The sequence below is a fragment of the Solenopsis invicta genome, chromosome 8 (genome assembly GCF_016802725.1).
Source record: "Solenopsis invicta isolate M01_SB chromosome 8, UNIL_Sinv_3.0, whole genome shotgun sequence".
NCBI classification, from domain to species: Eukaryota; Metazoa; Arthropoda; class Insecta; order Hymenoptera; family Formicidae; genus Solenopsis; species Solenopsis invicta.
The window spans coordinates 23654766-23669112 of NC_052671.1; the positions used below are offsets into that span (position 1 = coordinate 23654766).

General features: G+C 36.4%; 2 protein-coding genes across 2 annotated transcripts in view; both read right to left on the reverse strand.

Annotated features, from left to right (window-relative positions):
- The window catches only part of LOC105203969 (tRNA-dihydrouridine(20) synthase [NAD(P)+]-like), a 523658-nt gene that overhangs the window by 33029 nt on the left and 476282 nt on the right, over window positions 1–14347 (reverse strand). The window lies entirely within an intron of this gene.
- LOC113006000 lies at window positions 470–2052 on the reverse strand. Its single transcript, XM_026141924.2, has 2 exons — window positions 1011–2052; window positions 470–651 (listed from the first exon to the last, which is right to left on the reverse strand). Exon 1 carries the CDS (start codon window positions 1743–1745, stop codon window positions 1023–1025), a length of 723 nt encoding a protein of 240 aa, XP_025997709.2. The 5' UTR covers window positions 1746–2052; the 3' UTR covers window positions 470–651; window positions 1011–1022.

The following is a 14347-nucleotide window of genomic DNA, read 5'->3' on the forward strand; positions in this document are numbered from 1 at the left end:
CCACCGAATCCGACAGGTCGAGAATCCTCGACCGCAACTCCGACTCCCAAGAAGACGAGAAAACTCGCCTCATCCAGATCCCTCGACGAGAATCCTCGTCGTCCCGACTAGCCGAGGATTCTCGACTAAAGGCGCAAGTTCACGCAGCGAGTAAAAGCTGGCGTTTTACCCCCTCTCAATTTGGCGAATCCAGCAAATAAACGCTCAAAATTCGACACAGTCCAACTTTTAGCGACTAAACGCTAGCGTTTACCCTTTCTCCATCAATTTTCATCAATTTGGCGAATTCAGAGGATAAAAGTTCGACACAGTCCAACTTTTAGCAAAACGACGCTAAAATTTAAATATTACATTCCAAATTAATTACCTTCCAAAAGTGAATATATAAGAAAAAAATTATGACTGAAAGGTTAAGGGGGAAACCTCATTTACACGGTCGAAAAATACATGATTTTCACGAATTTTTTTCTTGGGTGTAATAAACTGAAACGTTTTGAAATTTTTATGACAATTTAGTACACAATCAAAGAGTACACAGGAATTTTTTCATAAAAAAAAAAAGATGTTTACTACATAAACGGACGCCATAATAATATTGCTTCGCTTATAGTGTGTCTCCGCTGTGTACACTGTAGCGTCCTTAATTTTGATCTGAAACAAAAAAACCAAAATTTTTTGTAATGTTTATGATACTAGCTTCTATGTGACATTTCGATTTTTTAAAGAAAAAGTCAAAATTGCATGTTTTTACACAGTTGAAAATTGAAAATGCGTTTTTCGTTAAAAAAATCGACTTTAAAATACAAAAAAAATATGAAAAAATTTTTTTTTCAAAAAACAATTAATGTCACATCGAAGAGAATTTAATTATCTTTAAAATGAGAGGTCGTGAAACCAAATCGGTTCAGTAGATTTCTCTTAATCGTGTACACAAAATCGAAAAAACGTGTTTCGAGAAAAACGCGTTTAAAGTTTTAGATGCATAAAAATACTACATATTCACAACTTACGGCAGTCTCAGGCTAATCAGCGATTCCAGGTGCATAAAGTAGCCCCTCCGCTTCCTCGTAGAACTCGTTTTGTGCCATCATCTCCATCCTATGAGCCGTTCTTGCCTCTTTTGAGCTGTTATAGCTTCGGCGGTTCTGTGTGGTTATTCGTTTCTCGTCCTTCGCTATGGCAAAATTTTGTGCCTGTATCCCAATTTCTATGTCCAATTTGTTCATAATCATCAATACTGCATTGTAGCCTTCGTTAAATATTGATGCAGCAATATACGCAGCAATGCAGACGATTTTTGCTCCACTGTGAATGTGTTTAGGCGATAAACGCCAAACGGTCGAATTAAAACATTCATTTGTATTGTGTGTGTAACCGCCTAAACACCTTTCCAAAAGATTGTCATTCGAAAGATCGTCGAAGATTGGTTGCAAATGTTTCTCAACATTTGGGTGAAGAGGAGGGGGATGTTTAAATGACGCTGCACAACCTGCTGCCTCAGCCTTGCGCCATTTACACCAGCTATCATCTCCAGCCGGACAATTTCCGTGTTTCGGTGTCTCGTCGGTGGATGTTAGATGATCGAGTGTTGCTTGAATGGCTTTTTTCATGCCCTGGACCGAATCAGTATTTCGACGTATGGCTAATCCGTAGTATCGAGTTATTTTGTTTATCAGTACATCGGTCAACATTCCACGTCCTCCGAGCTTCTTATCTTTTTTTACATTTCGAAGTCTTGTGCCCATTCGTTTCTCGACATGCCCAACGCATTCACTTTTTTTTACAGGACAGTCATTGCCGTACGGATTCAAATCTAAGATGGCTTTGAAGGTTTTTGAGAACGCAGGTATAAACGCGACCGCCCGAGGGTCGCCTAGGCCTGTCTGAACTCGTCACCCGACCCGTCCGCTTTAACTTCGTAACTTCGTAAATACTGCAGATATCGACTTGAAATTTTCAGGGAATATTCTTGAATAGTTTAACAATCGATTAAGACTATTTCCAAAAAATCGATTTTTTTGACCCGATAAATGAGGTTTCCCCCTTAAATCAATCGACATCATCTGAAAATACAAACGAAGTTAATATATATTATATATATATAGTAAGCATACTTTTAGGCTAGGTTGCTTTTTGTTTTTTATTTATTTATGTTAGATAGCTTTATTTGTTATATTGTGTTAATAACTGTGTTTTTTATATTGTAGGAAATTCTGTTATACTTTTGTTATACCCTCATATACTTGTGGTGTGTGCAAAACAATTGTTTGTACCATACAAGAAAGTGAAGAAATATATCGGCATTTTTGTATGGAGGGATATAATGAATGTTACATAGATAAAAATTCATATTATTTTTATCCTAAAAGCGGTAATTAGTATATTAGTAACAATTTCGGCCAGATGTAAAAAAGAAACAGGCTCATTACGATTTACAAAAATCAGAGCTACCCAAAACTTTCTTTTTAATATCTATTTCTTTTTCTTTTTTTAACAAATACATTGCAGCAATTGCAGCAGCTATACGTCGTCTTCTAATTTCAGTTATAACCGCCACTGTGTGTTTATAATATTTTACATACTCGATATATTGATTATAATATTTCAACTCTATTTTTGCGGTTATGTCAGATTATGTACTTAGCAATTGTCGCTTTTAACGCTGCTTTGCGTTGCGGTAGAGTTGGGTGGAGTAAGAGTAAAACGCCAGCTTTTATTCGCTACATGAAAAGGATAGATGCGATAACGTTTAGCTTTTTAACGCTGCTTTGCGTTGCGATTGAGTAGGAGTAAAACGCCAGCTTTTATTCGCTGCGTGAAATTGTACCTTTACACCGATATTCCGAACACCCGCTCCGCAACCAATCACGGCGAGTATCTTCGCCGCGCTCCGTAGCCGAGTATCTTCGGCGAATCACCGTCCACGATGAGCATCCTCGTCGAGTCCGCAGGCTAGGTGTCCCTGGCCAATCACCTCCGTCCTCTCCCTCAGGGAAGACTCACCAGTAACCTAGAGCATCGTCAGGGCATCCGCGCTCTGACGATATCTCGCCTCAATTTGCACGAGGCGGCTCGGGCGAGGCGCGGATTCGCCACCGTCGCTCCGATCCCGCGTTCCGCGGTTCCCCGACCACCCCGGACACCGTGACCGTTTGAAACCACGCGTCCACCGTACAATTCTCCGATTAATTTAAGTTAGATTATTATTAGCTTTATCATTCCGTCAGTATTATCGCGGTTATAATGATTGATTCTTGTTTTGTTTTCTTTTCGGTTCTCATTTAACATTTTTGTTACTCCGAGCGGCGCCGTACATTTTTCGTTACTAGAGCTAGCGTTTCGGACCGCTCCGAGGCGATTTGTCGTCGCGACCACCGAGAGCCAATCGCGTCCCCGCTTAGGCTAATTCCACTTGTCGCGAGGCGTTCAAGTCAACAGACTATCTGTTCACATGTAGCTATCGAGTGTTGAATAAAGATCTAGTGTTTTGTCATCTAATTCCGAGTGCAATTACTCGACCGAACCCGGCCAATCCGACGAGCTTATCCGCAACCGTATTCTGACTCCTACCGCACCGCACGAAAACCACCAGCGTTACAAGATCATGTAGCATCTACTGCTGCATTCTAATATAGCGGAAATGTCAAATTTAAATTTGTCCGAATTTAAGTGGCGGACCCTGTATGTGTGTACACACACACGTGCACACGCGCACACGCACAAGCACGCGCGCGCGCGCGCGCACACACACACACACACACACACACACACACACACACACACATATGCAAACATCATGATAACAATTGAATGAATATCAAATAATAAAATATTTAGCACTATAATACTAGATAAAATAAAAGTAACATTTATTTCAAATAATTCTATAAAAGTTAAATATATAATATTAAGAGTTAAATATACATTATACTCAGGGACGGAGACTTCCTTATGCTGGGTGTGGAGCATGCCACACCCAGAGTTCCCGTGGGTGTGAAATTCCACACCCAGAATTCGGGGTATTTAAAAAAAATGTTTTAATTTTTAATAAATTTCAAGAATTTTTGACAAAAAACAATATTTGAATATGGTGCCCACGCTGCATGCTACCGCCCTGCTTACCCAACTTTCATATCTTGTATCCCCCCACTTTTTACATATCCTACCTAACCTTCCTACTTTCGTTGTTAACCGCGCCATGATGTAAAAAACAAGGTAAAACAACGCGCATCGTCGATGCGCGGTAAGAGGCGAGGCTCGATGTGATGCGCCAATGAAATTTGGGTCCAAATATATCCGCGCAATTTAAATACGAAACAATCATATGTAGTCACACGTACTTAAAATATAGATGTTGTTAAAAAAAATAAATATAAAAATGTAATAATACTTGAAATTTATTATCTTTAACACAAATCACTGTTGCAATAAACACTGTTGTTATAAACATGAAATACAACAATTTAGCCATACACATAAGCTCATTCTTATAACTTTCCAAATTTCTTCTAATCCAAGTTCAAAAAATTTGAAATAACAATTATGACTTTGTTTACACCGAATTCTTGATACGCATAATATTTAGTAACTTTCTATTCAATTATCTTAATTTCGGTAATAAATTTAATGAATAGTATATTAAGCTGGTACAATGTGAATTGGATAATTAATTAAATATAGATATCACGTATACATTTACACGTATTGTCGAAATTAAAACAATTTAATAGAAAGTTACTTGTTAGTATGCGTGTCAAGTGTTCGGTGTAAACTAGGTCTATCACAATTTTCATTAATGTACAAAGTCTCAACCTTACCTTCACGTTCTTCTTTTTCTAAGTAGCTTTGAATTTCTCCGATTCACTGATTATCTCAGATTCACGTATAAATACAAATATAAATACATCCCAGTACCGGAGCCGTAGCCATATTGAATCTCAAAATTTGGACCCAGTTCTGATTGGTTTAGAGTATGGTCTACTGCGCATCTGGTTACTTGTTTCACCTTTCTTCTTACATCATGAACCGCGCGTGCTTACCTCGTGCTCGAGATCTTATTTCTCTTCAAAGTGTGCGACTGAATATCGTTGTGTGCGGTTAGGTACGGTCAGAAATTCAGGGACGACAGAAAGATTTCTGTATCTGCACCATGGATAAATTTATCATTAAAAAGCAAAAGAACGATACACTGGACCCAGAATGTCCAACACCTATTGCCGATATTCAGAAACAAAACCCAATTGCAGCTGGTAGTGCTGATTCGACTAACAGTCAAAGGCAAACACTGTCTTCGTTGAAAATTTGTAATAAAAATAAAACTACTATATCTAATAAGGAAAAAAAATCAGTCAACAGGAGCGACGAAAAGAATGGTAAGTTTATCTTATGTTCTACTACTACTACGATCTAACGATCTTCGTCGTATAATACTTTTAGTTCGATCTTTTTTGTCTTGCTACATTGTAGTGAATTTCTGGTAACAAAACATGCGGGCGCATCTACGAAGCTTTTTGTTTTTACAATGTTTACGATAACTAATCGGATCTCGGATTGGATTAAACAATGGTACTCAACGTAGGTATAGAAAATTTCCCTAGGCTAATCGGATTGACGATTGCTGTCTCAAATGTAATCCGATTGATGACGAAAGCGTGAAGACCGAGAAGCATGCTTGAAAAGTAAGTCTCTTTATTTTTTTAAATAATAACACAAAAAATCAAAGATAAAGTTAAAAAGAATGATTTGAATTTAGATTTATTGTAATTTTTTTTGTCTAAACACTGGATTTCGTTTAAATTTCTGTTTGTAAAAATTAATTAATCTATTCTAAAGTTTGTGGTTATATCGGAAACAAATCAAAATTAATAAAACAATCATTAATTGTTAGGTACATATTAAAGCATATAATATTTCAAGCATATCATATAGAATTCCTGTTTATTATAAACTTAGTAAACATAACTTTGAAATTATTCAACTACATTACACATTAATCAATATTAATTTATATGTTAAAAATCAATAATATCTCTGAAAATGTTTTTTTTATTCTTTTCCAGATCGTAAATGAACTTCAACTCCAAGAATAAATAAAAATTATTGGAAAATGGATTGACATGAAAAGGACATTATTGAACAATATTAATTTGTGCTAACTTAAAATTTGTAAAATCTGCTATTCCTTGTTAGTTGTTCATTAGAGAGTAATAATATAAGAACGTGTAACGATGCACCTCCGCATCGTTCCCCCTGGGGCCACGAACCGCTCCCCTGTCCGGCCGAACACCCGCCGGACAGACGAACAGGCGCTACGCGCCGATAATCGCCTCACACGCGCGCACGAACGGTCCGACAAGCGCGCCGTTAAACGCCCGAAGTCCGCGCGCACGCGCACGGATTCGCATGCTCCTGGCGTTGGAGCGACAGAGAGGCGTACGCTCAAGCGAGAGCGCGATACCGGACCGATCTCGGAGCAGCGGGGATGCTGTATTCCGAGAAGAACCGAACTCCACTCGAACATCCCCGACTCTCCGAGATCGGGGTATAAAAGGCGGACGATCCCGCAGAGAGATCGACTCCTCTCCGGTCCGGCCTCCGAGCCAGACCCAGGAAATCCGCGTGGTAGAGCGAGCTCTGTCACCGCCGAGAGATCTCAGCGATTTCCGATCCCGCTTTCCCGGCACCTAGGGAATCCGAGTGGTAGAGCGAGCTCTGCCACCGTTGAGAGATCTCAACGATTCCCTCAACCCATCTCCGTCCAAGCGTCCACGGTAACGACTGCCACCAAGGGGGTAGAGATATCTCTGCCTCCATCGAGAGCTCTCGAGGCAGTCGACACCGACTCACGTCGGGGATTCCCTACTAAGGGAATCCCGCCGCGCACCTGTCGCGAATTCGCGGAACACCGACGCGGCTTCTAGCGTAGGGCGTCCCGGACCGCGCGCGCCGCGGACCGACAAGGCCGGCGACGACATAAACATCGTGGAATCCTCGCGACGATACCGAACCAAGCGTGAGCGAGACCGCGCTATCGTGCGCTCTCTCGCACCGACCGCGAGCCGAGTGCGAGCGACCGAACGCATGTAAATAGCTCCCCGGTCTGTAAATACCGCGTCTTCTTACTGTAAATACCGCGTCTTCTTATTGTAATACCGCGTCTTCTTATTGTAAAACCGCGTCACCGTACCGTCGCGGATGCACCGCGTGTATCCGCGAACTACGGGCACATATTGTCAGTATTAGATCGTAAATAAAGTCATTTCTCATTAAACGCACGTCCGATCTCGGAATTGATTAACCCGGCAACCTTCCTTCGAGCCCTGGCTTCCCTGAGTTCGTCCGCGCTCGGACAAAACACAGGTTGTTACAAACGGAATATACATAAATAAAATTCAAATAATTGTATGCATATATGATGCGTATATTCCATTTTTATATTATTACTCTCTAATAAACAACTAATAAAGAAAAGTAGATTTTACAAATTTTAAGTTAGCACAAATTGATATTGTTCAATAATGCCCTCTTCATATAAATCCATTTTTCAGTAATTTTTATTTATTCATGGAATTGAAGTTTATTTACGATCTGGAAAAGAATAAAAAGAACATTTTTAGAAACATTATTAATTTTTAACATATAAATTAATATTGATTAATGTGTAATGTAGTTGAATGATTTCAAAGTTATTTTTACTAAGTTTATAATAAACAGAAATTTTATATGATATGCTTAAAATATTATATGTTTTAATTTGTATCTAACAATTAATAATTGTTTTATTAATTTTGATTTGTTTCCGATATAACCACAAACTTTAGAATAGATTAATTAATTTTTACAAACAGAAATTTAAACGAAATCCAGTGTTTAGACAAAAAAAATTACAATAAATCTAAATTCAAATTATTTTTTTTAACTTTATCTTTGATTTTTTGTGTTATTATTTAAAAAAATAAAGAGACTTACTTTTCAAGCATGCTTCTGCGTCTCCACGCTTTCGTCATCAATCGGATCACATTTGAGACAGAGATCGTCAATCCGATTAGCCTAGGGAAATTTTCTATACTTACGTTGAGTACCATTGTTCAATCCAATCCGAGATCCGATTAGTTATCGTAAACACCCAATGATATTCTTATATATTTTTATTGATTCACGCTTGGATAATAACTAATAAGGGGATCAGTGAAATAACTGATTTAACTTAAATAAAATATAAAATAGAAAAAATTCCCGAAATTTATTTAAAAATAAAAATAAAAATGAAAAAAATAAGTTTCGGAAACTTTTACTTATAAAGTATGAACTAAGAAATGTGTATTTCTTAGTTCTCTTTATATTAATAAAATATTTTTAATATAAAATAATTTTTTATTCAGTTTATTTATTATAACGTGAATTAACGGAAAGAATACATATCTGTAGATTCTGTAGTAAAGTATTTTATTTATAAAAAAAATAAAGACATCTTACATTTAAAATATGCAATCGTTAAAAATTAATTAAATTGTTAAATATACATTGAGAAAAATATTGTTCAAATATATTAAATAATTATTAATATAATTTATTATGTAATATAATTTTTATGTGCTTTAAAAAGACTAGAATGTCAACAAAAAATAAAAAATATATTGTAAAAAAGATCAAAAGTAATGTATAGTTATTTTTACTTTTAGATGACAAAACACCACCATCGTTTAGTCGTTGGAAAGTTACTTATGAATGGTTGATACTAAATTCCTCAAACAAAACTCTATGCACAATATGTACACCCAAGGACTTTGATTCTGTCCATGGGGAAATTTTCCAAACTGAGAAGTCACCACTTTCTACATACTCGCAGTTCATGGTTAATGAAACGACTAGAGCTTATTGGTCGTTACGTTAATCATGAACTGTAAGTATGTAGAAAGATAGTGACTTCTCAGTTTGGAAAATTTCCCCATGGACAGAATCAAAGTCCTTGGGTGTACAGAAGCAATTAAAAGGAAAATGCCTTTGCCAAATTCTACAAACTGCAAATCTTCCCAGGAAGCTTTTGTAGAAAAAGGATTCGATTGCTAGAAAAACCCTTCTTCAAGATTTAAAAACCACGAGAGTAGTCAAATGCATCGACAAGCAATCTTATTATTAGCAACAGTAAAAGGAACAAATGTTGTACAGAAATTATCCAGTGTAAAATTGAACGAGATGAAAGATAATTGGACAGCATTACGAAAAATCTTCTCAACTATTTTAATATTGGCTAGACAAGGCGTAGTACTGCGGGGAACTCAAAATGATGAACAATCAAATTCTAGCCAATTTTAAATATGCGCGCAGATGACATGCCTGAGCTGAAGAGATTATTAAATCAAGGAAGTTATAGTTTCACATCTCATCATATTGTAGATGAAATACTTACTATGATGGCCGATACAGTAATAAGGCAACAGCTTCAAGTCATCAAAGCTGCACGCTATTATTCTATATTATTGAACGAAACTGCAGATATATCTCGATCAGAACAGGTCTCCGCTTGTTTGAGAATAGCTTCCGATGATTTAGAAGCATTTGAAATCTTTCTGGGATTTTATAAAACTGAAGATACAAAGGCAGAGACATTATTGAAAATAATACAGGACATCTTAACACGGTACGATTTGGATATTAAAAACTTGCGTGGACAATGCTATGATGGAGCAGCAAACATGAATGGACGGTTTACTGGACTACAATCTCGGATAAAAGAATTGGAACCTCGAGCCCTTTTTGTTCACTGTAATGCTCATAATTTAAGTCTTGTAGTCCAAGATAGTGTTGAGAATGTTCTGCAGATTAAAAATTTTATAGGGATTGTTAACCCTGATAGCCACCTGTCTGTGTTGTTGCTGTAATATTGCCGAAAACAAAGGGCATTAGTTTTCAGCAAATTTAGAACAAGGTTTGTGCCTCATTTGCCTTTGGTTTGACATCATATGAATTCAGCACGTTTTGCTGCCAATATGCTGCGTATTTGCTGTCAACGATTTAGCGCTATACACATAAAGAGCAACATAAGAGCAAGTTGCCAACAACATGTCCTGAGTCATAAATTTCAGCAAAAATTCAACAACATGTCGAAAACGGTTAAATATATGTTTTGTACTTTTTTTCAAATATATAAAAAATAAATAAGTTAATTCTTCTTTCTGCTGAATTGTCACCACCCTGCCAAAAATGTGCGATAAAACCGATTCAAAAAAAGTAATCCGAATCGATCGAGATTTCTACATCAAAAATACGGTATTAAGACCGATTGAAAATGAGATCGGAATCCAGATAGATTTATTAAAACGGAATACATTAATGTAAAAGTAATAAATGTTTAGTTTACAAAAAAGTATTTCTTGTATCCTTTTCGTTAAAAAGAATTAAATTTAAATTAAATATTTAATTTATGTATAAGATTAAATAACAATACAAATTGTTATTTACATATAAAAATATAAAATTTTATGTGGACCAATGTTCCACACACACGTTACGTTTGAAAAGAATGAGAGCGAGTATTTGTCTCGAGCTTACAACAAGCAAGTCCTAAAAGCTTACGGAAGTATGAGCTGGGGTATTCGCCGCGGTGGCACCTAGATATAACGCCTGTGGCCGCACTCGACTCACCAGAAATTCTCCCGCGGCGTGGCCGCCTAGTGGTGACGCCAGCACTCACTTGTTAAATCCATTTTAATCCGATCTCATAGCCAAGTAAATAATTAATTTACACCTGTTTATTTATTTCATTACACACGCTCGCGCAAACACAAAATCACATACGCACACGCGCGCACACACACACAAATCATTTTCGACATTTTATTTGGCTACAAGACAATAATTAATATATTTAATGTTTTTAACAAATACACGACAAAAGCACAGCATCATTATCTTTTTTTATTATCGTCACGTTGCTCTTATGTTATTAAAAATGATTGATAAAGCAAAATGTTTTCCACGAATAGAAGTCATTTTGTTGGCAACAGAATAAGCAACAGTTGCTCTCCGTTTGCTTTGAATCTGCTGACATAAAATGTCTCAAATCTGCTCTCATGTTGTTGAATATGTAGGACTATGCGTTACGTTTTCAACAAATACACAGCAATTAGTCGAAAATTCATGCTCAGCATTAAGTTGCCTGATTTTGCAAAACATGCATGGCTATCAACTTTATTCGCGACTCACCGAAAAGACTCTTAAAGTTTAAAAATTTGCAATCTGAAGGCAGCCCTAATTTGTCACCGTTTTGTCCAATGAGGTAGGTATAATATACTATAAATTATTATTAAGGTTTGATTGGTACTTGCCCTCATTCACTGAGCTTTATTTTATAGATGGTGCATACGGATTAAGTCATTAAAAACTATTTACAAAAACTACGAATCGGTATTGAACTTCTTGGATGAAATAATGAACGATTCGGAACTTGATCATGTAGTATCAGCAAAAGTTTCAGGATTCTTTAACCATTTATTATCATTTGATTTCTACTTTTTTTTAATACTAATGATAGACATTTTTGAAAAAATTGAAATGTTAAATGCATCGTTGCAAAGTTCGAATCTTTGCGTAAATAGTTCGCATGAAAAAGTGAATATTGTTTTGAATAGTTTATCAAAAGCGCGAGAAACAAAATTTAAAGAGTCCTGGGAAAAAGCAACTGCGGGTGCTAAGGTATTGGATGTGAAAGATCCTAAATTGAAGCAGCAAAGAAAAATTCCTAAACGCCTGGAACAAAAATCCATTGATAGTATCGGTCATATTTTTCAATTTGCAAAAGAATATTATAAAAAAATATTCTTTGAAGTTTTTGATTACGTTTTGTCATCTTTGAATCATCGGTTTAGTTCGGACACCATAGATTTGTTAAATGATTTTGAAAATTTTGCAACGGGAAAAACTGAAATGAATAAAGTAATACATTTTTTTAATAATTCAAAGCCTAAAAGTTCTGCGACACCGTCAGTTGGTGATTTCGACGAAGAAAAGTTAATACTACATCGCGATATGTTTCTGGACATAACGAAAACCAAAAATTTAAAAATGAATTCGTTGAAAAACGTCGTTAATATTTTGAAAAAAAAATCCGTAGCTGACCTTCTGTATGAATACAAAAATTTTATTAAACTTCTCTTGACAATACTGAGTTCAACTTGCACTTGTGAGCGCTCTTTCTCGGCATTGCGATGTCTCAAAACGTACCTTCGAAATCTGATGGGACAAAAATGACTAAATACCCAGTCAGCAAAATGTTAGCACTGTATCGGCAGGCTGGCGGCAGATTCGATCACGACGTGTTGACAGACTGAACTCAACTGATCTCAAATTCTGCTTACGTTCTGTTAACAGAATCTGTTGATATTTTATATCAGCAGAATGACAGCACCAGATGAGCACGTGCTGCCAGCACGTGACGTCAGATAGGCGGCAGAGTTCAAACATGACATGCGCAACACAATTTGACGGCAGACTGCTAGCACAAATCGAGCACGCCGTGCTGACAAGTTCTGACGTCACGCTGGCAGCAAAAATCAAGCATTTTTATTTAAAATTTTCAAAAATTTTTATTATAAAAAAGTTTTTTTTAGTTTTCTTGCAGATATTATTCTTATTTTTATTATAGGTTAATCTAATTTGCATATATTTTATTTTACTAATTACGATTACGTATTATTTTACAATTTTTAAAAACGCATTAGCGCTGGCGGGATTCGAACCTAAAATTTCGGGACAATAACCTAATACGCTAACACTGAGCTAATCGTACACTTGTGATATCATTAATAAAAAGTTATATTTAAAGTAAAGCTGATTTGAACAGGAAGAAACTTACAGTTACGTGTTCAGTATCGCGCAAACATTCTAACTAATCCTTTGATTTAGTCTTAAATATTTTTAAAATTAACTATATAAACTATATAATTAAATAATTAAAACCCATTTCAGACTAATATAGTCAAGAAAACAATTGAAAATATTACCGGAGCATGAAAAAACATTATTGACGTAAAAAGCACGCTGACAAAAATCAATTTTGCAACTAATTGTTATAAACAAATTACTAAAAATTGACTGTAGAGAAAAACTGATTACTCCAATCGATTCTTTGGGAAAACTGACTCAAGAAACATATATAACACTTTCTTAATTGTTATAAACAAATTAATTGCAAAATTTATTTTTGCAACGTTCCTGTAGTAATTTTTCCCGTAGAATCAATTGGAGTAATCAGTTTTTCTCTACAGTCAATTTTTAGTAATTTGTTTATACCAATTAGTTGCAAAATTGAGTTTTGAAAAGTTTTTTTTTACATCAGTAATGTTTTTTCATGCTTTAGTCCTATTTCCAATTCCAATTTTTTTGAATATTTTTGTTAGTCAGACTATAGCCAGGAACGGGTTTTAATTATTTATATATGCGGGCAGATGCAGATAGAAATCTGGACAAATACATGCGGATAGATATGAATAGGATTTCTATACGCAATCACGGACAGGTGCAGATAGAAATTGCGGCGTATAGAATGCACACAGAAACAGACAGAACATATGCATAAAGAAATTGATTTGTCCAATAATTAAGCAAATGCATAAGAAAATGGATCAATCACTTTCTTTATGCATATTTTATTTATGCGTGCAATTACGCAAGTTTGTCTGAAAAGGCCCTTAATAAATTCATGAAAAATTACGTCACAATTTAAAAATTAATATGCAAAACAGCACGGTTTGCTTGATTTGTGCTGCGTCAACGTAACGTCAGATCTTGTCAGTACGGGGTGCTCGATTTGTGATGTCAGTTTGCCGTCAGATTATGTTACGCAGGTTATGCTTGAATTGTGCTGTCAATTTGATGTCACGTTCTCTTAGCACGGGGTGCTCGATTGGTGCTAACAATCTGCCGTCAGATTGTGTTGTGCAGGTCTTGCTCTAATTCTGTCGCATATCTAACATAAGCTGCTGGCAGCACGGCGTGTTCGCGTGGTGCTGCCAGTCTGCTGTTAGATTGTCGCGTAGATCTGGCTTGTTTTTTGCCGCCAATCTGACGTCAGATCTTGTCAGCACGCGGTGCTCGATTTCTGCTGCCAGTCTGCCGTTAGATTGTGTTGCGCAGGTTATGCTTGATTTCTGCCGCCAATCTGACAACAGTCCTGTCAACACTATGTGCTCGATTTCTGCTGAAATTAAATGCCAACAGTTTCTGTCCTATTTCTGACAGCAGTTTGCTGACACCGCAGATATTGCAGAGTCTGTGTGAAATCTGTTGCCTTTCTGCTAACAGAAAGTGATAGCAGACTCTCCGAATAATCTGTTTGTTCACGTTTGAC

Excerpts from the sequence above, each read along its gene's own strand:
- LOC113006000 (XM_026141924.2), bottom strand. The coding sequence starts at position 1,745 with ATGGGCACAAGACTTCGAAATGTAAAAAAAGATAAGAAGCTCGGAGGA.